This window comes from Macaca nemestrina, chromosome 9 (genome assembly GCF_043159975.1).
Source record: "Macaca nemestrina isolate mMacNem1 chromosome 9, mMacNem.hap1, whole genome shotgun sequence".
NCBI lineage: Eukaryota > Metazoa > Chordata > Mammalia > Primates > Cercopithecidae > Macaca > Macaca nemestrina.
The window spans coordinates 44,448,863-44,470,425 of NC_092133.1; the positions used below are offsets into that span (position 1 = coordinate 44,448,863).

A 21,563-nucleotide genomic window follows, 5' to 3' on the forward strand; every position below is an offset into this window, starting at 1 on the left:
GGCCCTGCTCCTCTAAGTTAGTTGAAAACTCCCTCCCTCAGTGACTGCTCTCATACTTCATTGTAGCTGTTGGCTCTCAGAACATGATACCCAAAGTATAGCGCCTTGGCGTGCTGAGTACTTTGAACTGAAAGACATTGGAAGGGCCTCCGAAGAAAGATCTCTTTGACCTCCTCCTGCCCTCCTGTCTTTCATGCTTCTTTCTCCCCTGGAGTGAACCGTGGAAATTAGAATTCCTCTTCCGCAAGACAGATCATAGAAACTAGAAGCCCTCTCCCCAAAGCAAGCCATAAAACTTAGGAAGGTCACTCTCCCCCTTCTCCCTTCTCATTTGAAGTCCCGTATTCCAGAGGAATCCTGCTCCATACTTGCAAGGAAGAAATGCTACACAGAGAGTCCAAGAAGAATTTGAACACACTCCCTCCTTCACCCCCAGTCTATAACCATAAGATCATACTCTTGTCCAAACACATATCTACACAGCTGCCCTTAGGTTCTTCATGGAACCTAAGCACAAAACCAGTTTTCCTTGGATCTTTGGGTCTTCATTTCTGAAGGCTCTCATATCACATAAAACTTTGATTAAGTAAATTTGTTTCGCTTTTCTCTTGTTAACTTATCTTTTGTTATAGGAGTGTCAGCCATGAGTCTTACAATGAGTGATGAGAGGTATTACCTCCTTTACCCCTACATGCTCTTGGAGCTGATCATCACAGTTTGTAATTTTTCTACCTTCCATTCCTGCTTCTGTGTATTTTGATAAATTTTTGCAGGTCACTAGACTTCCCATGGCAGAATACTTCCTGCTTCTCACCAGCCCTTAAGCCAATCCAAGGAAAACAAAAGAACATCATAGTGCTTTATATGACAAGATTACAAAAGCAGCATCCAGTGGCAGAATGCCTGACTGCTCCTGGACACAGCCAATAGCCGACTTCAGTGCTCCCCATCCCTGCTTGTCAGTGATTAGTCTAAATTGTTATCACAAGCCCAGTCTGACCAATGAGTGTGAGTGAGGGGCCATTTTGATTGTCAGCTCCTGATTCTGCAGAAAACCTGAAACTGAGCTGTACAAAGATGCTGATGAGGGACTGCAGCATGCAATTCACTTCACCAGCAGTCGCTAACTAAGGTCTGATCTCTTTTCTAACCACACCTGGAAGATGGGATGCTGGACCCAGGGTATGCATAGAAAATGGGAGTCATTAGGAAAGCAGCTTTGCTTGCTTTAACCCAGGAATTGTGTTTCCAGTATGCTGTTTCCTTTTAGACAATTGCCCTAAATCTTCTCTTGTTTAAGGAGCAGGAGGATAGGGGAGATTATTTCTGCTCTCAGCAAAAGTCTTAGAACCAGGGTCTCCTCGTTTGTAAGGAAGCAAGTAGGTCCCTGGACCTGAGCTGGGATACGATTTGTGATCAGCCAGGCAAGAGTTAAGAGTGGAAGTCTGTGCTCTCTGCCCATCTTATAATATCTTAAGGGTGATCATCTGTGGTATTCTTGAGTGATATATCCCATTCCATCTAGCATTTCAAAAGAATTATTGTATAAATGATGACAGGCAGAGGACCCTTGACATGGGAATGCTGGACCTATTGGATGTTTACTCATTAGCTGCAGTCACCGCACATTAGCTTTTTTTAATAAAAAGTAAAAATTTAGTTGACATGTAAAAATTGTACATATTTATGGTGTACAGCATGTTTTAATATCTGTATACATTGTAGAATGGTTAAATCAAATTATTTAGCATATGCATTACCTCAGCTACTTACCTTTCTTTTTGTAGTGAGAACACAAAATCTACTCTCTCAGCAATTTTCAAGTATGCAACATATCATTATTAACTATAGTCACCATGATGTACTATGTTAGCCTCTTAATATGGTATAATGCTTTGGCAAAACTCAAAATCCCTAGCAGGTCTGGATCTTTGAGTTTGGAAATGGTCCAAGGTGTATATAGTATGTCTGTGAATACCAGAGGGCAACTGTTTGTGGGTTCCTGGTGTAGGGTCTAAATTCTAAATTCAGAGAGATGAACTCCTTTGGGGCCACAGTCTTTCTGCCACTTATGAACCTACAAGCAAGTTTCTGGATGTTAAATCATCTAGGGAATCATTTCAGAATTTATTTCAAATATTACATTAATTCCTAGGGGATAAGGAATTTAAAAGGAAAGTGTTCAAATTATCATCTTACACATTTATACACTTTTACCTTTCTGTTGACACCCTTGTCACTAGATATTACATTCATGAATGAATTAAAAATGAACTGCAGATGAAAATCTTAAAAGTGCAGGGAGACTATACCCATGTGTTTAAGAGACCCTTGCTGTACAGGTCTGACTTTAACCTGAACAAAATGGAGCTCACCATGTCACACGCTGGCAGTTTGAAAGGGACTGCTGTAGACCTGGATGGATCTCTGCCCTTTTGGCCAGCCTCATAGTGGTGTCCCTCACACTCTGTCAGGGAGCCATTTGCCCAGGTATTCCTGGGCTCATAGCAACCCTGTCAACAGCAGCAGCTGCTAACTGGGCACGGGGCTTAGCTGGGGCTCCTAGGCTGGAAAGAGAATCATAGTTCCTACAATGTAAGGATAAGCTGGCTGCACGGGGAGGGTGTTCATTCTGAGGGAGGGGCTCAAATGGACATGTTGAGAATTGTACAGTGTGGCTTAGCAATTACCCACTGTTCCTAGTAGGAGAAACTTTGGGAATTAATGTTACTGTCATAGTCCCATACACAAACCACACAATTACTTCTATTCTAACAGAGTTGAAATGTATGGATTTATTGTAGCATTACTATCAAGAATACACATTGATTACAGTATTGCTATCAAGAATACATATAAATACAAGGCTGAAGCCATAAGTGAGACAAGAGATACTCCAGGGTTAGTCAAAAGTTAATCTTTGAGGTCCAGAAGGCTAGATGAAAATGAGATGAGACTGCAAATTTTGTTGTTAGGCAGTCACCAATTATGACTCTTGGCAGGAAGGGCTGGAATGAGGGTTATATGGTGAACTGAATGAAAACTCAGAACTAATCAGCAACATGTGGGCCTGAAGCATTTATTGCTACCAGTGATTAGTTATCAGACCTTCTGACTACATAACTTTAATTAACTATAATGAACATGCGAAACAATTCTTTAAAAATGTACTTCCCTGCTCAGCAACCCCAAGCTGGGGCCCCCTGTCTTCCTATCTTCCTACCCTTCACAACCATCATTTTAGGCTTCTGATGCTCTGTTTTCCTCCTCTGTCTCAATTCAGTTACTCTGAGTTAGAGACGAGCTCTCTAGGATTGGAGCTGACTGCGTCCTGGCCCATTTCCTCACTGCCATCCTCAAGCTCAGATGCTGACAGGAAAAAACTGCCTATGCCTGAAGGGGCGTTCCTTAGCAGGCGGCCCAGTTCCTTCTCATAACATTTGACTGCTTGCAGCAGATCTCCATTCTGCTTATGAATTAATCCTTGATGATACCAATAATTCGGTGCATTTTGTGGAAGCAGATTTTCAGATACATTCTGTGGTTGGTCTTTGATCTCTTCCTTCTCAGTTGATTTTTTGCTTATGGACAAACCCTCTAAACCACGTTGGAGAGCAGTGTCTTCAGACTTCCCGTTATATTTCTGAAGGTTGCAATAGTGCTGATGGGATTGTCGCTTCTCAGCATCAGGGTCTTCCTTACTGAATGGTGTCTGATAACATTCTGCCTCCAGGAACTCAGCAAGATCGGAGTACGCATCCAGAGGATTCAGTCCCTTCTCAAGAGCTTTATTCGAATAGTCCATAGCATATTGCTTTAGTGCTTCAATTTTCTCTTTATTTCCACTAGCTTCAGATTCTCCTGTATTCTGCATTTGCCTTACTTTTGCCTTGTAGCAGCACCCAATCTGGTGATAGAGGTAGCCATTGTTTGGTGTGGATTCCAATGCCCGTTGAAACAGTTCAATAGCTTTGTCTAGGTCACCTTTTCTTCTGTAAAATTTGGCTGCACTGCGGAGGACATCTGTTTGGCAAGGAGCCTTTTCCAAGGCTTCTTCAACCAACTGCTCTCCTTCGGCTTCTTTATTCATCTTCTGCAGTTTGAGGCCCAAGAGAACCTTGACATACTGGTTATCAGGACTCAGCTCAATGGCCTGTTTCAAAACATCAGTAGAGAACTGTTTCTCTGGGTTATTATCCAGATGGTACATCGCAATTGCCAGTCCAGAGGAGAATTCTGGGTTGTTAGGTTTTTCTTCCAGAGCCTTCTCAAAACACACCTTCGCCCTTTCATTTCTTCCACACTTCAGTTGTGTCCACCCTTCCTCACAGTCAAGTTCAGGATACTCAATACTGTATGGATTTGAAAATTTCTTGCAGGTTTGTTTTACCTTGTCTACATAAATCTGAGCATCTGAGAGTCTGCCCAAGTGATAGTAGACCCAGGCGTAGTTTCCCCAAGTGACTAGACTTCTGATTTCTGCTTGGTCAGCATGCTCTTGCTGGATTAACTCTTCAGCTTGCCGTAAGCATTCCAGGGCTGCCTCGTTTTTACCATCTAGGTGTTTTATGTAGGCCAACAAGTTGTACATTGTAGCTTTGAACTCAGTATTTAAAAATTCAATCTGGTTACACACTCTGTCTTCCAGATCCCTTGAGACACTTTCTTCCTTGAATAAGTTCCAGGTGAAATGGCATTTCAGTTGTGGAAGGATTTGCTCCAGGGAATTCTTGGTGACCTCACTGTGGAGAAAATAAACATGGTCACTGTGATGTACACTGGCAAGCACTGCACCCTGTGATCATTAATTTTATATGGCAATTGAACTGGGCCACAGGATGCCCAGATATGTGGTCCAACATTATTTCTAGGTGTGTATGTGATGTTGTTTCTGGAAGACATGAACCTGTGAATTAGTGGACTGAGTAGAGCAGATTGCTCTCCCCAGGATGGGTGGGCGTCTCCATTCTGTTGTGGGCGTTAATAGAACAAAAAGGCAGAGGAAGGGAGAATTCTCCCTCTGCCCGACTGCTTGAGTGTTGCGGGAAGTCAGGAACCCCGAACGGAGGGACCAGCTGAAGCCGCGGCAGAAGAACATAAATTGTGAAGATTTCATGGACATTTATTAGTTCCCCAAATTAATACTTTTATAATTTCTTACACCTGTCTTTACTGTAATCTCTGAACATAAATTGTGAAGATTTCATGGACACTTATCACTTCCCCAATGAATATCCTTGTGATTTCCTATACCTGTCACTTATCTCTTAATCCCGTCATCTTCTTTGTAAGCTGAGGAGGATGAATGTCGCCTCAGGACCCTGTGATTGTGTCAACTGCACAAATTGTTTGAAGAGCATGTGTTTGAATATGAAATGTGGGCGTCTTTAAAAAAGAACAGGATAACAGCGATGTTCAGGGAACAAGAGAGGTAACTTTGAACTGGCCGCCGGTGATCCGGACGGAACAGAGCTATATTCCTCCTCTTTTATAAGCAAATAGGAGAAATATCCCTGAATTCTTTTTCTCAGCAAGGAACATCCCCAATAAAGAGAATGTACCCTGAAAGTAGGCCTAGAGACGACCCCTTTTTAAGGTGTCCTGTCTTTTATGGTTGAAGCCAATGGGATGAAATAAGCCCCGGTCTCCTAGGATGGGAAAATTCCTACCTAATAAATTCTGGTCAGACAGGTTACCAGCTCTCAAACCCTGTTTCCTGATAAGATGTTATCAATGACAATGCATGCCCGAAACTTCATTAGTAATTCTAATTTCACCTCATCCGGTGGTCCTGTGATCTCGTCCTGCCTCCATTTGCTTTGTGATATTTTATTACCTTGTGAAGTATGTGATCTCTGTGACCCATACCCCATTCGTGAACTCCCTCCCCTTTTGAAAATCGCCAATAAAAACTTGCTGGTTTTACGACTCAGGGAACATCACGGATCCTGCCGACATGTGATGTCTCCCCCAGACACCCAGCCTTAAATTTCTCTCTTTCCCTTTATTTCTCAACCCAGCCGAGACACTTAGGAAATAGAAAAGAACCCATGTTAAACATCGGGAGTGGGTTCTCCTGATACTTGAGCTAGGACATTGATCTTTTTCTGCCCTTGGACTAGACTTGGACTAGAACTTTCACCATTGGCTTGCCTGGTTCTCAGGCTTTTAGACTTGGACTGGGACTACACTATCAACTTTCCTTGGTCTCCAGCTTGCAGACAACAGATTATGGGATTTACCAGTCTCCATAATCAGGTGAACCAATTCCTCATAATAAATCTCTTTATATACAGATGTTCCTTGACTTATGATGGGGTTACATCCTGATAAACTCATCATAAATTGAAAACATTGTAAGTAAAAAGATGCATTTCCTTCTTTCCTTGCTTCCTTCCTTTTCTTGTAGAGACAGGGTCTCACTATATTGCCCAGAGTGGTCTCAAACTTCTGGTCTCAAGCAATCCTTCTGCCTTGACATCCCAAAGTGTTGGGATTACAGGTGTGAGCCACCACACCTGGCCCTAGGGGTTTTCAATTTGGCTTCACCTGGGGATTCTAACTACCCTGTATGAAGGACTACAAGTCAAAAGTCAAGTTAGCAATTATTTAAAAAATGAATACCAAGAGTAAGTTATAATGATGATAATTGAACAACTCTGCTTATGTCTGTTATGCCACTAAATCATAATAAAGTCATGGAAACAAGAGTTAACTTTGCAGATGGGTGAATTAGGAAGGTTAGAAGGAGAAAGGAGAGAAAGGGTGAGTCTCAGATCAATAGAATGTATCTGCAAATTTGTAGGTACATATAGGTGCCTGAAAATAATAGCTGAACACTCTAGTGATTAATAGAGAGTATACAGTGGACCTGCAGAATGACAAGAGACATTGGTTGTGTTTACCTCAACGAAACCAGAAATCACCTTGCAACTCTGATGACACTATCTCTCTCTCTCTCTCTCTTTTTTTTTTTTTGGAGGGCAGAGGGCTTCGACATATCAATGCAACAGGGATCTTACTAAACTAAATTTTAAGCACTTATAGCTCAAGATTCTCCCTCTAAGATGAAATATATTTCCACCCTGTCATGTATCAGCTTCAGAAGGTATCAATTGCTCAAGAAAGTGTTGGACAAGCCGAAAAGCACACTGAACATTTCTGGACTTGTGAAAGAGCTCTGAATATGGATCTCTCAGGGATATTCCATCCCCACCAATGCTTTACCAATGCCAGAGTTGGCCAGGCTGAGACATTTAATGATAACATGGAGCTATTTATTCAGGAAGATAGCCAACCACTCATATGACTTTATGATTATAAAACGCACTGAAAATTGGAATTCAGGTCCCTTGATTCTCTTGATTTTTCCTAAACCTTACTCCCTAAAGTTTCCAATTTGATGAGGTATTTGATACCTGCTCTCTCCTTGAAGTAAAATTTGGAGCAAAATATATTGGACTGGAAGCCCTAAGACCTTGATAAGAAGAAACATGAACCCTAGAGCCAGAGGTCAGGAGGTTTGCATTATAATACTATTGCCCTCTTAAAACAAATACTCCATTTGCCAAGGTTTCCTCACTTAATAATTTCTCATATGCGTTTTTGAAAGTTATTCTGAATACTTCTTATATGTATAAATAAGTTAGTTAATAGTAATTAATGCAGATATTTAAAGAAATACAAGCAGGCAGGTGGGATGATGACTACAGTCACTTGGTAAAGAAAGCTAGGTGGCCGGGTGCAGTGGCTCACGCTTGTAATCCCAACATTTTGAGAGGCTGGGAGGGGGTTGGATCATGAGGTCAGGAGTTCGAGACCAGTCTGGCTAACATGATGAAACCCCGTCTCTATTAAAAATACAAAAATTAGCCGGGCGTGGTGGCGGGCGCCTGTAATCCCAGTACTCAGGAAGCTGAGGCAGGAAAATTGCTTGAAACCGGAAGGCAGAGGTTGCAGTGAGCCGAGATCGGGCCACTGCACTCCAGCCTGGGCGAAAGAGCAAAACTCCGTCTCAAAAAAAAAAAAAAAAAAAAAAAAAAAAAAAAAAAATCTAGGTTCAGATGAAATGTGGGGAGTAAAATGCCAGTCCTACCTGGATGGTCTGCATCTAGTAGAAGACCTTAGGGAGATAGGATTCCCTCGGGTGCAGAAAGAGATTTCCCATGACACCGGATTGCAGACATGAAATTTCGCTTACTAAAGCAGTTATAGTTAGTGCTGCTAGTCCTCAGGAAATCCCCAGAATCAACATAGTTACAGTCTCTCACCTAACCCAGATCGTGATCGCCTGTCTTGCTCACAGACTCCAGGGTAGATACCACATCTCCTTCCCAGTCAAAGCCATTACTAGAGTAGAATCTTGAAATTTTCAGAAAGTGGCCGTCTTGAAGTGGTAAGAGTGGGGATTTCCCCACTCTTGTCTGCACATGTGCAGCTTGTCCCGCACATGTGCTGGTTATGCTCCAACTGACTACGTGAAGGAACCCCAGCAGACCTATGCTCAGTTGGTTGGTCAGAACAGGCCCTATCCAAGGAGTCCCTCACTTTAGAAAGCAAGTGAAGGAACTCTCCAGAGCTGGGCTTCTCAACCTTTAATGTACTTATGGACGCAAACACCTGGGAATCTTTTTAAAATGCAGATCTGGATTCAGATAAGCTGGGATGTTGCCTGTCTTAGAACTTCCGGGGGGATCTCAGATTCAGACCACACTGTGAGCAGCAAGGCTCTGGGAAGACTTCCGTTTTTAGCAGTGATTTCCAGTCCCCAGTTTCCCATACTTAAAATACCCCTGAAACAGGCAAGCTTTGCTTCATTTTTATTTTTGTTTTTTTGTAGGTCTCACTTTGTTGCCAAGACTGGTCTCGACCTCCTGGTCTCAAACAATCCTCCTGCCTCAGCCTCCCAAAGTGCCGGGATTACAGGCTTAGCCACTGTGCCCAGGCACAAGCTTTGCTTTATTTCAACGTTCTTCCCACCCCTCCCCACTCCTGACTCTTGGGGTTTCCTCCTTCAGATGTACACACATACAACGCAGGAAGCCTTGTATGCATTTAAGGAAGAGAGGATTTGGAGATGGACATTTCTTCTATAAGCCATTCCGTGTGCCTATGAAGTACTTGTGGTCCTCTTTAAATATGTGTTTGTTTCTGGACCTTATTTCTGTTTTACTCAATCAGGATTTCAGAATGCAGTACCTAGAAATTTGCATTCTATCATAAGACTCAGGTTGATATGATTCATGCCACTCGCAAACCACAGTTTGAGAGACTGCAAGCAACACTTCCTCCCTGTTCGTTGATCACATGGGAGGCTTAGCAGGTCACTAGACCTCCTAGAGGACAACTCAGGTAGACATATCCCCCAATTATGAAAAAGTGCATTTCAAGGTAAAAGTGACCTCAACATAAATTGGAATTTCGCAGTGCTGAATTAATCATTGACACATTTGCTGAGAAGCAAGCATAGTTTTAAAATAACCACAATCACAACAAAACCCACAAACCTCTGACTTAGGCTTTCTAAATATAAGAAACAAAAGATGAACCCGGACCTCCAGTAACTTCCTTCCAGGCCTCAACTTTCACTGACCCGATTTTGCCTGAAAGGATATGAGCACGAGCTCTCTAGGATCTCTCAATATGCCCCGTCCCTTCCCAGCTCCCAGCTCCCCTTTCCCTGCGTCCTTTGGCTGCCTGACTCTATACATCACAAAAAGCTACAGAAATAAAAATGCACAAATGGGTAAGGCAGATTTATGCTTGAATTAGATAAACGCATATTTCATCCCTAAGCAAACACTGAAATAGCGTTAAGTCAGCAAGTTGTACCTAAGAAATTCTGTTTCCTATCAGAGAAGCAGGGACTATTTACCTCATGATGGCTGTTTCCCTGCAGTTCTGAAAAGCTGGGGTCCCAGTTGATTTTGTTTTTAGCTTATTGATTCCAAGCAAATGCTGAAGAGGTTTCTAACCAGGCTGCTGTTAGGTCTGTGCTTTTATGAAAGGCGAAAGGAAAGTGAAACTGATGGAACCCTATCAAGATCCTTCTTGAAGGGAAACTGAAACAGAATCTGTAAGAACTGAGCTGACTCGTGCCAGGAATATGTTCCAGACAGATTTGGAAAACTGTAGTTTGAAAGTTGTAAAAATGCACTGTAAAAAGAAAATAAAATTTTAAAAGCTTCCAAATGTATTATGTCAAGAGGCAAAGTTAAGCCCTGAAAACTGACTCACGTAATGTGACTGGTTTTTTTTCTCAGGTGCATGACTGTTGCTCCCTGACCTGTGTGGTGAGAGGTTACACATTAACCAGACTCACAAGTCTTACTGCAACTTCTCCCTCTTGGGTTCAAGTGATTCTCCTGCCTCAGCCTCCTGAGTAGCTAGGATTACAGGCATGCACCACCATGCCTGGATAATTTTTGTATTTTTAGTAGAGGCAGGGTTTCACCATGTTGGTCAGGCTGGTCTCGAACTCCTGACCTCGTGACCTGCCCACCTCAGCCTCCCAAAGTGCTGGGATTATAGCCGTGCACCACCGTGCCCGGCCTCAGACAACCTAGTCTTTATTAAAACCTAGACCTCATGTTATGGAAACAGAGACCCTTCTGATTGTTACTTTTTTTTTTTTTTTTTTTTGGAGACAGGATCTCACTCTGTCATCCAGGCTGGAGTGCAGTAGTATGATCTCAGCTTACTGCAACCTCTGCCTCCCAGGCTCAAGCGATCCTCCCACCTCAGCCTCTCCAGTCGATGAGACTATAGGCACATGCCACCACGCCTGGTTGATTTTTGTATTTTTAGTAGAAATGGGGTCTCACTATGTTGCCCAGGCTGGTCTCCAACTCCTGAGCTCAAGCATCTGCCCTCCTCTTCCTCCCAAAGTGTTGGACTTATGGGCGTGAGCCACTGTGGCCAGCCATGTTACCTCTTTGCAAAAGAATATTAAGCAATTCCCTTGGACTGTAATCAATAGTAGCCAATCAAATTGTATATCTGTATGTTTCCTCTGTATGGAAGATGTTGGCCAGGCACGGTGGCTCATGCCTGTAATCCCAGCATTTTGGGAGGCCAAGGTGGGTGCATCACTTAAGGTCAGGAATTCAAGACCAACCTTACCAACATGGCAAAACCCCATCTCTACTAAAATACAAAAAATTAACCAGGCGTAGTGGTGTGCTCCTATAGTCCCAGCTACTTGGGAGGCTGGGTGGAAGAATCCCTTGAACCCAGGAGTCTGAGGCTGCAGTGAGCCATGACTGGGCCACTGCACTCCAGCCTGGGTGACAGAGTAAGACTCTGTCTCAAAAACAACAACAACAACAGAAGCTGTCATTCTGTTCAACACCTCTGTCTTTGCCTATGTAAACAGTCCTCATTTTTCTCTACACTGGGAATGTGGTTCACCATTCTTGGGTGTAGCTCTACTCCTGGGATTGCCGCCCTCAACTTTTTGCTGGAATAAACTCTTTTAACTGGATCCTGAGCCTTCTGATTATTGTATGTTGACAGTACTAATTATATGGTCCTACTCCCCGAGATTCTGGTGCAATAAATCTGATGTGAGCTTAGAAACCTGTGTTTTCACAAGTGCCTTGGAAATTCAGTGGCAGGAGCTCCTGTACCACATTCTGAGAAGTGCTGCTGTAGACGTATTTTTAAAAGCAGCTTTCCCCTTTATTTGTGGAGCTAATGTGGTGAATTAAGAAGCATTATCAGACAAGCTTGAGTGAAGGGAAAAAAACCACAGGACACCTGGATTTCAGTGACCTCTTTACTTAGTTCTGGGATATTTCTTGAGTCACATCACTGAACCTCATTCTTTTATCCTTAAAACGCCCTGGGATGAATTTCCTTTTTCCCTCCATCCAATTGATAGAAAATTATGCCCTGGGGAGAACCACTTTCACCCTTCTCCAAGATCTGGGTTCAGCTCTTATGGCTTTGACCACTCTAAGGGGTGGGTAACCATCAAAGACTGGCCCAATCTCTCCAGATAGGAGGCCCATCCCTGGCCCCCTCTTTAAAGTGAGCATAGTTGAAAGCATTATGATCTTTCACCTTTTGACCATGGGGCATAGAGTCAGATGATCAGCATTAGAGTTTGGCGCCTCCATTAATGACTCTGCTCTGACACCTGCTCTCTACCTGATGTCTTGGGCAAGTAATTTGCCCTTCTAAGCCCCATTTTGGTCATCTAGAAAATGAGGCTAATAATGGAAATAATAGCTCTTACTTCTAGGGCTGTTGGAAGGGTGATATGAGGTCATGCATAAAAAACGTTTAACACAGTGCCCACTAACTACAGATCACAAAGAAATGTTACCACCATGATTGCTGGTATTAATATATTTGTGTTATAATTTTAAGTGAATTTGTGAGTGTGTAAAGGGGGCAACAGAGTTCCTCGGTGGATGGGGCAGAGGAGGATGCCCATCAGCTGGCATGTGCCAGCGAGTTCTCCAGGTGATTTTCCCATTTGGAAATTTTTAGCACTGCTGGAGAGGAGCAGCCCAACCTCTTCCTGTTCCTACAGCCTCTGGAAATAGGAGCACCTTGATGTGAACCTGAGTCCAGCATAGTTCAGAGAGTCCCCCTCAGACCTCCTCAGGTTAGTGGCTATAGACACACCTAAAGACAGGACCCTGCAAAACCTTTCCTGCAAGCTGCTTACTAAGATGCTGGGTAGTGCCTGGCTTCTGGTCAACCCCACTCACACAGACACAATTGACATCGCTCTTGACCAGGAACTTATTCTATATAAAAGGGTTAGCCTGAGGTATTTGGCAGTGAATTCCTCTTACCCATTTCATCCCCAAACATGACATTGCAGAGCATCTTCAAGTCCTTGGGGCAGAGGGTAGGGAATCCAGTTTTCCTTTTCTGTCCCCCTAAATGGTTGATGGGGTCTTCCCTCCCTGGCAATCACTTCCTCACTCCTTCCCTGGAGATGCTTGGTGGGAAAGGCATCCTTTTCTCTTAGTTCTCCCTGACGTGCTATCCCCTGAAGAACTCCAGGAGGTCAACATATATATTTAAAAATCAAGTTTACTGAGATTATACTTTATATACAATAAGATGCACCCATTTTCAGTGTATAGTCTGATGAGTTTTGATAAATGTTTATGCTTATGTAGCCACCACCACTACCTCCCTATAGACTATTCCTATGATTCCAAAAGATTCTTTTGGGAGCCTTCCTACTCAATCCCCCCCATCTCCAGGCAACCACTGATTTGCTTTCCATCATTAGAGATTAGAACAGTTTTAGATAAGAGATTAGGTCATTACACTTTTGAGGAGAAATTCTTTTCTGCTGCTGACCAGCATTCACTACATCAATAAAAATAAGTGCTAAACTTTGGGTTTGTTTTTATATAAGAAATGACAAAAACGCTCCTTTGTAAGAATTGTTTCTTGCACTTCCCACCTTAAAGTAATGCAACGTTTCAGGGCAAAATTGCCCTCTTCATGAGTGGGTCTGCGGTATTGATTATATCTTTCACAGTATCTGTTGAAAATAAATTCCTCCTTTTAAAATTACAAGAAAAAACGCCTGTGACTTAATCTTTTCAAGCAAAATGACAGTAACAGAAAAGCCCCAGAAGAGTAATTCCCTTAGGTCTACCCTTGAATCAGCAAAGTTTGTGGCTGAGTGAAATACACTGCTCCTGCCAAGCCTTCCTCTCATCACAGGGAATAGCTGCACGCAGGGAGGAAACATGAGCTGATGCATTCCCCACTCTGCCTCCCCCATATATAGTTCTATAGGGAACAGTTCCAGAAACTTAAGGAGCCTGTGTATACACCAAAAAAAGCCACAGGGAAAAAACCCTCAAACATCTTATAAATGCTCAGACTGATAAAGACATATTGAATCTATAAACATCAGGACAATTCAGGAATGTGCCTGCACAGTAAGAAGCTCAACTTACAATTTGCACTCAATAACAAGCATGATTCTGCATTTTTATTTCACTGACCTCATGACTGCTCTCTGCGTCTCTGCTGTTCCAAAAAGCTGGTAACCAGGCTGATTTGTTCTTCAGAAATCTTCCTGTCTGCCTCAAGTAAATACTGAAGGAACTACATAAAGGGGTGGGAGAGTAGGGCACGCATCAGCTGATGTTTTGAGTAATTGCTCTTAGGGGAAGGAAGAGGAAACTGGAAAGTGAAACTAAGGAGGAAAATGAAACCTAACAGCTTGAGACCTGCAACGGGTTAGCCAGAGTACATTGTTCAAAACCATGACTAAAATTTGTTTGAGAGAATGTGGAAGTATTCCTGATGTAAATCAAAAAATTAAATTCTAAGGCCATACTCACCAACCACGTGACTGGACCCCTGCTTTTGGCCAACGGCATTCCAAAGTTAACCTGAAAATTGATGGGAAGGGGAAGCTGGATATACCTCATTACACCCTTTTTCCTTTTAGAATTACTAATAGAACACACTCTTTTTTTTTTTTTTTTTTTTTTGAGACAGGGTCTTACTTTGTTGCCCAGGCTGGAATGCAGTGGCATGATCTCAGCTTACTGCAACCTCTGCCTTCTGGGTTCAAGTGATTCTTTTGCCTCAGCCTCCCGAGTAGCTGGGATTAGAGGCGCCCACCACCACGCCCAGCTAATTTTTGTATTTTCAGTAGAGATGGTGTTTCACCATGTTGGTCAGGCTGGTCTTGAACTCCTGACCTCAGGTGATCCACCCACCTCGGCCTCCAAAAGTGCTGGGATTACAGGCATGAGCCACTGCACCCAGCCACAACATGCTCTTTTCAAGTGTTACAAGAAACATTTACATCCTATTCTCTCTGAAGTCTGCTACCTGCAGGCTTCATCTGCATAATAAAATCTTGGTCTCCACAACCCGGACATTCCTTTCTATTGATTGTCTATTGAATTTCTACTGAATGTCTCCAGACATTCCTTTCTATTGATAATAACTCTTTCAACCAATCATCAATCAGAAAATCTTTGAATCTGCCTATGACTTGGAAGCTGCCCTGCTTCCCTGTTTCCAATCGTCCCACCTTTCTGGACCTAGCCAATGTACACCTTACATGTATTGATTGATGTCTTATGTCTCCCTAAAATGTATAAAAACCAAGTCGTAGCCTAGCACTTGTTCTCAGGATCTCCTGAGGGCTGTGTCATAGGCCACAGGTCACTCATATTTGGCTTAGAATAAATCTCTTCAAATGTTTTACAGAGTTTGACTTTTTTTGTCGATATTAGGTATCTGACCATAGGAAACTGCATTTTTTAAGCCAATTCTTATTTAAAAAAATTTTTGTGGCCACATAGAAGGTATATATATTTATGGGGTACATGAAATATTTGATACAGCATACAATGAGTAATAATCACATCAGGGTAAATGACCTCAAGCATTTATTCTTTGTATTACAAACAATCCAATTATACTCTTTTTTTTTTTTTTTTTTTTTGAGGCGGAGTCTTGCTCTGTAGCCCGGGCTGGAGTGCAGTGGCCGGATCTCAGCTCACTGCAAGCTCCGCCTCCCGGGTTTGCGCCATTCTCCTGCCTCAGCCTCCTGAGTAGCTGGGACTACAGGCGCCCGCCACCTCGCCCGGCTAGTTTTTTTTGTATTTTTAGTAGAGACGGGGTTTCACCGTGTTAGCCAGGATGGTCTCGATCTCCTGACCTCGTGATCCGCCCGTCTCGGCCTCCCAAAGTGCTGGGATCACAGACTTGAGCCACCGCGCCCGGCCCCAATTATACTCTTTTAGTTATTTTGAAATATGCAATAAATTATTGTTGACTATAGTCATCTTCTTGTTCTAACAAACACTAGATCTTATTAATTCTATCTAGGTATATTTTTGTACCCATTAAGCATCCCCACTTCCCCCACTACTAGTCTTCCCAGCCTGTAGTAATCATCATTCTAATCTCTATCTCCATGTGTTCAATTGTCTTAATATTTTTAGCTTCCACAAACAAGTGAGAATATGTAAAATTTGTCTTTCTGCGCCTGGCATAATTCACTTATAATGACTTCCAGTTCTATCCATGTTGTTGCAAATGACAGGATCTCATTCTTTTTGTGGCTGAAGAGTACTCCATTGTGTAAATGTATCACATTTTCTTTATCCGTTCTTCTGTTGATGGACACTCAGGTTGCTTCCAAATCTTGGCTATTGTGAATAGTGCTGCAATAAACATGGGAGTGCAGGTATCTCTTTGATGTACTGATTTCCTTTCTTTTTGATATATTCCTGGCAGTGGGATTACTAGATCATATGGTAGTTCTTTTTTTAGTTTTTTGAGGAACCTCCAAACTGTTATCCATAGTAGTTACAATAGTTTACATTCCCGCCAACAGTGTACAAGGGTTCCCTTTTCTCCACATCCTTGCCAGCATTTGTTATTGCCTGTCTTTTGGATATAAGCAATTTTAACAAGGGTGAGATCATATCTCATTGCAGGTTTTTTTTTTTAACTTTTATTTTATGTTCAGGTGTACATGTATAGGTTTGTTATTTAGGTAAATTGCATGTCATGAGGGTTTAGTGTACAGATTATTTAGTCACCCAGGTAATAGGCATAGTATATGATAGGTAGTTTTTCAGTCCTCTCCTTTCTCCCATGCTTCACCCTCAAGTAGGCCCCAGTGTCTGTTCCCCTCTTTGTGTCCATGATGTTCAGTTCCCACTTATAAGTGAGAACATGCGGTATTTTGTTTTCTCTTCCTGCATTAGTTTACTTAGGATAATGGCCTCCAGTTCCATTCATGTTACTGCAAAGGACATGAGCTCATTCTTTTTTTTTTTTTTTTTTTTTTTGTGGTTGCGTAGTATTCTATGGTGTATATGTACCACATTTTCCTTATCCGGTCTTCTGTTGATGGGCATTTAGGTTGAGTCCATGTCTTTGCTATTGTGAATAGTGCTGTGATGGTTGTGCATGTGTCTTTTTTTTTTTTTTTTTTTGGTGTCTCTTAAATTAATATTTTTATTTTTTATTTATTTATCTTTCTTCTCCACACAGGAGACATGGAGCCCACTTACAAACTAGATCCAATTCCATGAAATCCAATGTTTTTACATAATTAATTTTATGTATACTAGTTTTTCAAACATGCCAACAATTTTTGTGGTGTCAGGCTGACATGCAGCTTTAGAAAACATTATTTCTAGAATTATACACATAACATTGCATTACAACAAACAAAAGTCATTTTTAAATAGGAATATTCTAATGAAGAAGTGTTGTGTTTCATTCTCTAACAAAATTTAGATCCTTTAAATACCATATTCAACTATTTCATTGACATTCTGGTGGGCTTCCCTGGGTTTCTCTTACCTAATAATAAATTATCAGGGATTATTATTTTTTTTTTAATTTATTTATTATTATTATACTTTAAGTTCTAGGGTACATGTGCATAACGTGCAGGTTTGTTACATATGTATAGTTGTGCCATGTTGGTGTGCTGCACCCATCAACTCGTCAGCACCCATCAACTCGTCATTTACATCAGGTATAACTCCCAATGCAATCCCTCCCCCCTCCCCCCTCCCCATGATAGGCCCCGGTGTGTGATGTTCCCCTTCCCGAGTCCAAGTGATCTCATTGTTCAGTTCCCACCTATGAGTGAGAACATGCGGTGATTGGTTTTCTGTTCTTGTGATAGTTTGCTAAGAATGATGGTTTCCAGCTGCATCCATGTCCCTACAAAGGACACAAACTCATCCTTTTTTATGGCTGCATAGTATTCCATGGTGTATATGTGCCACATTTTCTTAATCCAATCTGTCACTGATGGACATTTGGGTTGGTTCCAAGTCTTTGCTATTGTGAATAGTGCCGCAATAAACATACGTGTGCATGTGTCTTTATAGCAGCATAATTTATAATCCTTTGGGTATATACCCAGTAATGGGATGGCTGGGTCATATGGTACATCTAGTTCTAGATCCTTGAGGAATCGCCATACTGTTTTCCATAATGGTTGAACTAGTTTACAATCCCACCAACAGTGTAAAAGTGTTCCTATTTCTCCACATCCTCTCCAGCACCTGTTGTTTCCTGACTTTTTAATGATCACCATTCTAACTGGTGTGAGATGGTATCTCATTGTGGTTTTGATTTGCATTTCTCTGATGGCCAGTGATGATGAGCATTTTTTCATGTGTCTGTTGGCTGTATGAATGTCTTCTTTTGAGAAATGTCTGTTCATATCCTTTGCCCACTTTTTGATGGGGTTGTTTGTTTTTTTCTTGTAAATTTGTTTGAGTTCTTTGTAGGTTCTGGATATTAGCCCTTTGTCAGATGAGTAGATTGCAAAAATTTTCTCCCATTCTGTAGGTTGCCTGTTCACTCTGATGGTAGTTTCTTTTGCTGTGCAGAAGCTCTTTAGTTTAATGAGATCCCATTTGTCAATTTTGGCTTTTGCTGCCGTTGCTTTTGGTGTTTTAGACATGAAGTCTTTGCCCATGCCTATGTCCTGAATGGTACTACCTAGGTTTTCCTCTAGGATTTTTATGGTATTAGGTCTAACATTTAAGTCTCTAATCCATCTTGAATTAATTTTCGTATAAGGAGTAAGGAAAGGATCCAGTTTCAGCTTTCTACTAATGGCTAGCCAATTTTCCCAGCACCATTTATTAAATAGGGAATCCTTTCCCCATTTCTTGTTTCTCTCAGGTTTGTCAAAGATCAGATGGCTGTAGATGTGTGGTATTATTTCTGAGGACTCTGTACTGTTCCATTGGTCTATATCTCTGTTTTGGTACCAGTACCATGCTGTTTTGGTTACTGTAGCCTTGTAGTATAGTTTGAAGTCAGGTAGCGTGATGCCTCCAGCTTTGTTCTTTTGACTTAGGATTGTCTTGGAGATGCGGGCTCTTTTTTGGTTCCATATGAACTTTAAAGCAGTTTTTTCCAATTCTGTGAAGAAACTCATTGGTAGCTTGATGGGGATGGCATTGAATCTATAAATTACCTTGGGCAGTATGGCCATTTTCACGATATTGATTCTTCCTATCCATGAGCATGGTATGTTCTTCCATTTGTTTGTGTCCTCTTTTATTTCACTGAGCAGTGGTTTGTAGTTCTCCTTGAAGAGGTCCTTTACATCCCTTGTAAGTTGGATTCCTAGGTATTTTATTCTCTTTGAAGCAATTGTGAATGGAAGTTCATTCCTGATTTGGCTCTCTGTTTGTCTGTTACTGGTGTATAAGAATGCTTGTGATTTTTGCACATTAATTTTGTATCCTGAGACTTTGCTGAAGTTGCTTATCAGCTTGAGGAGATTTTGGGCTGAGACAATGGGGTTTTCTAAATATACAATCATGTCATCTGCAAAGAGGGACAATTTGACTTCTTCTTTTCCTAACTGAATACCCTTGATTTCTTTCTCTTGCCTAATTGCCCTAGCCAGAACTTCCAACACTATGTTGAATAGGAGTGGTGAGAGAGGGCATCCCTGTCTTGTGCCAGTTTTCAAAGGGAATTTTTCCAGTTTTTGCCCATTCAGTATGATATTGGCTGTGGGTTTGTCATAAATAGCTCTTATTATTTTGAGGTACGTTCCATCAATACCGAATTTATTGAGCGTTTTTAGCATGAAGGGCTGTTGAATTTTGTCAAAAGCCTTTTCTGCATCTATTGAGATAATCATGTGGTTCTTGTCTTTGGTTCTGTTTATATGCTGGATTATGTTTATTGATTTGCGAATGTTGAACCAGCCTTGCATCCCAGGGATGAAGCCCACTTGATCATGGTGGATAAGCTTTTTGATGTGTTGCTGAATCCGGTTTGCCAGTATTTTATTGAGGATTTTTGCATCGATGTTCATCAGGGATATTGGTCTAAAATTCTCTTTTTTTGTTGTGTCTCTGCCAGGCTTTGGTATCAGGATGATTTTGGCTTCATAAAATGAGTTAGGGAGGATTCCCTCTTTTTCTATTGATTGGAATAGTTTCAGAAGGAATGGTACCAACTCCTCCTTGTACCTCTGGTAGAATTCAGCTGTGAATCCATCTGGTCCTGGACTTTTTTTGGTTGGTAGGCTATTAATTATTGCCTCAATTTCAGAGCCTGCTATTGGTCTATTCAGGGATTCAACTTCTTCCTGGTTTAGTCTTGGAAGAGTGTAAGTGTCCAGGAAATTATCCATTTCTTCTAGATTTTCCAGTTTATTTGCGTAGAGGTGTTTATAGTATTCTCTGATGGTAGTTTGTATTTCTGTGGGGTTGGTGGTGATATCCCCTTTATCATTTTTAATTGCGTCAATTTGATTCTTCTCTCTTTTCTTCTTTATTAGTCTTGCTAGTGGTCTGTCAATTTTGTTGATCTTTTCAAAAAACCAACTCCTGGATTCATTGATTTTTTGGAGGGTTTTTTGTGTCTCTATCTCCTTCAGTTCTGCTCTGATCTTAGTTATTTCTTGCCTTCTGCTAGCTTTCGAATGTGTTTGCTCTTGCTTGTCTAGTTCTTTTAATTGCGATGTTAGAGTGTCAATTTTAGATCTTTCCTGCTTTCTCTTGTGGGCATTTAGTGCTATAAATTTCCCTCTACACACTGCTTTAAATGTGTCCCAGAGATTCTGGTATGTTGTATCTTTGTTCTCATGGGTTTCAAAGAACATCTTTATTTCTGCCTTCATTTCGTTATGTACCCAGTAGTCATTCAGGAGCAGGTTGTTCAGTTTCCATGTAGTTGAGCGGTTTTGATTGAGTTTCTTAGTCCTGAGTTCTAGTTTGATTGCACTGTGGTCTGAGAGACAGTTTGTTATAATTTCTGTTCTTGTACATTTGCTGAGGAGTGCTTTACTTCCAATTACGTGGTCGATTTTGGAGTAAGTACGATGTGGTGCTGAGAAGAATGTATATTCTGTTGATTTGGGGTGGAGAGTTCTATAGATGTCTATTAGGTCTGCTTGCTGCAGAGATGAGTTCAATTCCTGGATATCCTTGTTAACTTTCTGTCTCGTTGATCTGTCTAATGTTGACAGTGGAGTCCCATTATTATTGTATGGGAGTCTAAGTCTCTTTGTAAGTCTCTAAGGACTTGCTTTATGAATCTGGGTGCTCCTGTATTGGGTGCATATATATTTAGGATAGTTAGCTCTTCCTGTTGAATTGATCCCTTTACCATTATGTAATGGCCTTCTTTGTCTCTTTTGATCTTTGATGGTTTAAAGTCTGTTTTATCAGAGACTAGTATTGCAACCCCTGCTTTTTTTTGGTCTCCATTTGCTTGGTAAATCTTCCTCCATCCCTTTATTTTGAGCCTATGTATGTCTCTGCGTGTGAGATGGGTCTCCTGAATACAGCAGACTGATGGGTCTTGACTCTTTATCCAGTTTGCCAGTCTATGTCTTTTAATTGGAGCATTTAGTCCATTTACATTTAAGGTTAATATTGTTATGTGTGAACTTGATCCTGCCATTATGATATTAACTGGTTATTTTGCTTGTTAGTTGATGCAGTTTCTTCCTAGCCTCGATGGTCTTTACATTTTGGCATGTTTTTGCAATGGCTGGTACCGGTTGTTCCTTTCCATGTTTAGTGCTTCCTTCAGGGTCTCTTGTAAGG

At 41.5% G+C, this 21,563-nt stretch overlaps 1 protein-coding gene and 1 long non-coding RNA gene across 3 annotated transcripts in view; one reads left to right on the plus strand and one right to left on the minus strand.

Annotated features, from left to right (window-relative positions):
* Window positions 1-1,008: 1,008 nt before the first annotated feature.
* Window positions 1,009-21,563, plus strand: part of LOC112426525 (uncharacterized) — a 59,632-nt gene continuing 39,077 nt past the window's right edge. For both annotated transcript variants that reach the window (XR_011607754.1, XR_003017894.2), the window contains exon 1: window positions 1,009-1,132. This is a non-coding gene — a long non-coding RNA (uncharacterized lncRNA). The remainder of the gene's footprint in view (window positions 1,133-21,563) is intronic.
* Window positions 2,776-14,139, minus strand: LOC105480659 (interferon induced protein with tetratricopeptide repeats 3). The gene is made up of 2 exons (XM_011739747.2): window positions 13,986-14,139; window positions 2,776-4,742 (listed from the first exon to the last, which is right to left on the minus strand). The coding sequence occupies exons 1-2, from the start codon at window positions 13,988-13,990 to the stop codon at window positions 3,284-3,286; spliced, it is 1,464 nt and encodes a 487-aa protein (XP_011738049.2). The 5' UTR covers window positions 13,991-14,139; the 3' UTR covers window positions 2,776-3,283.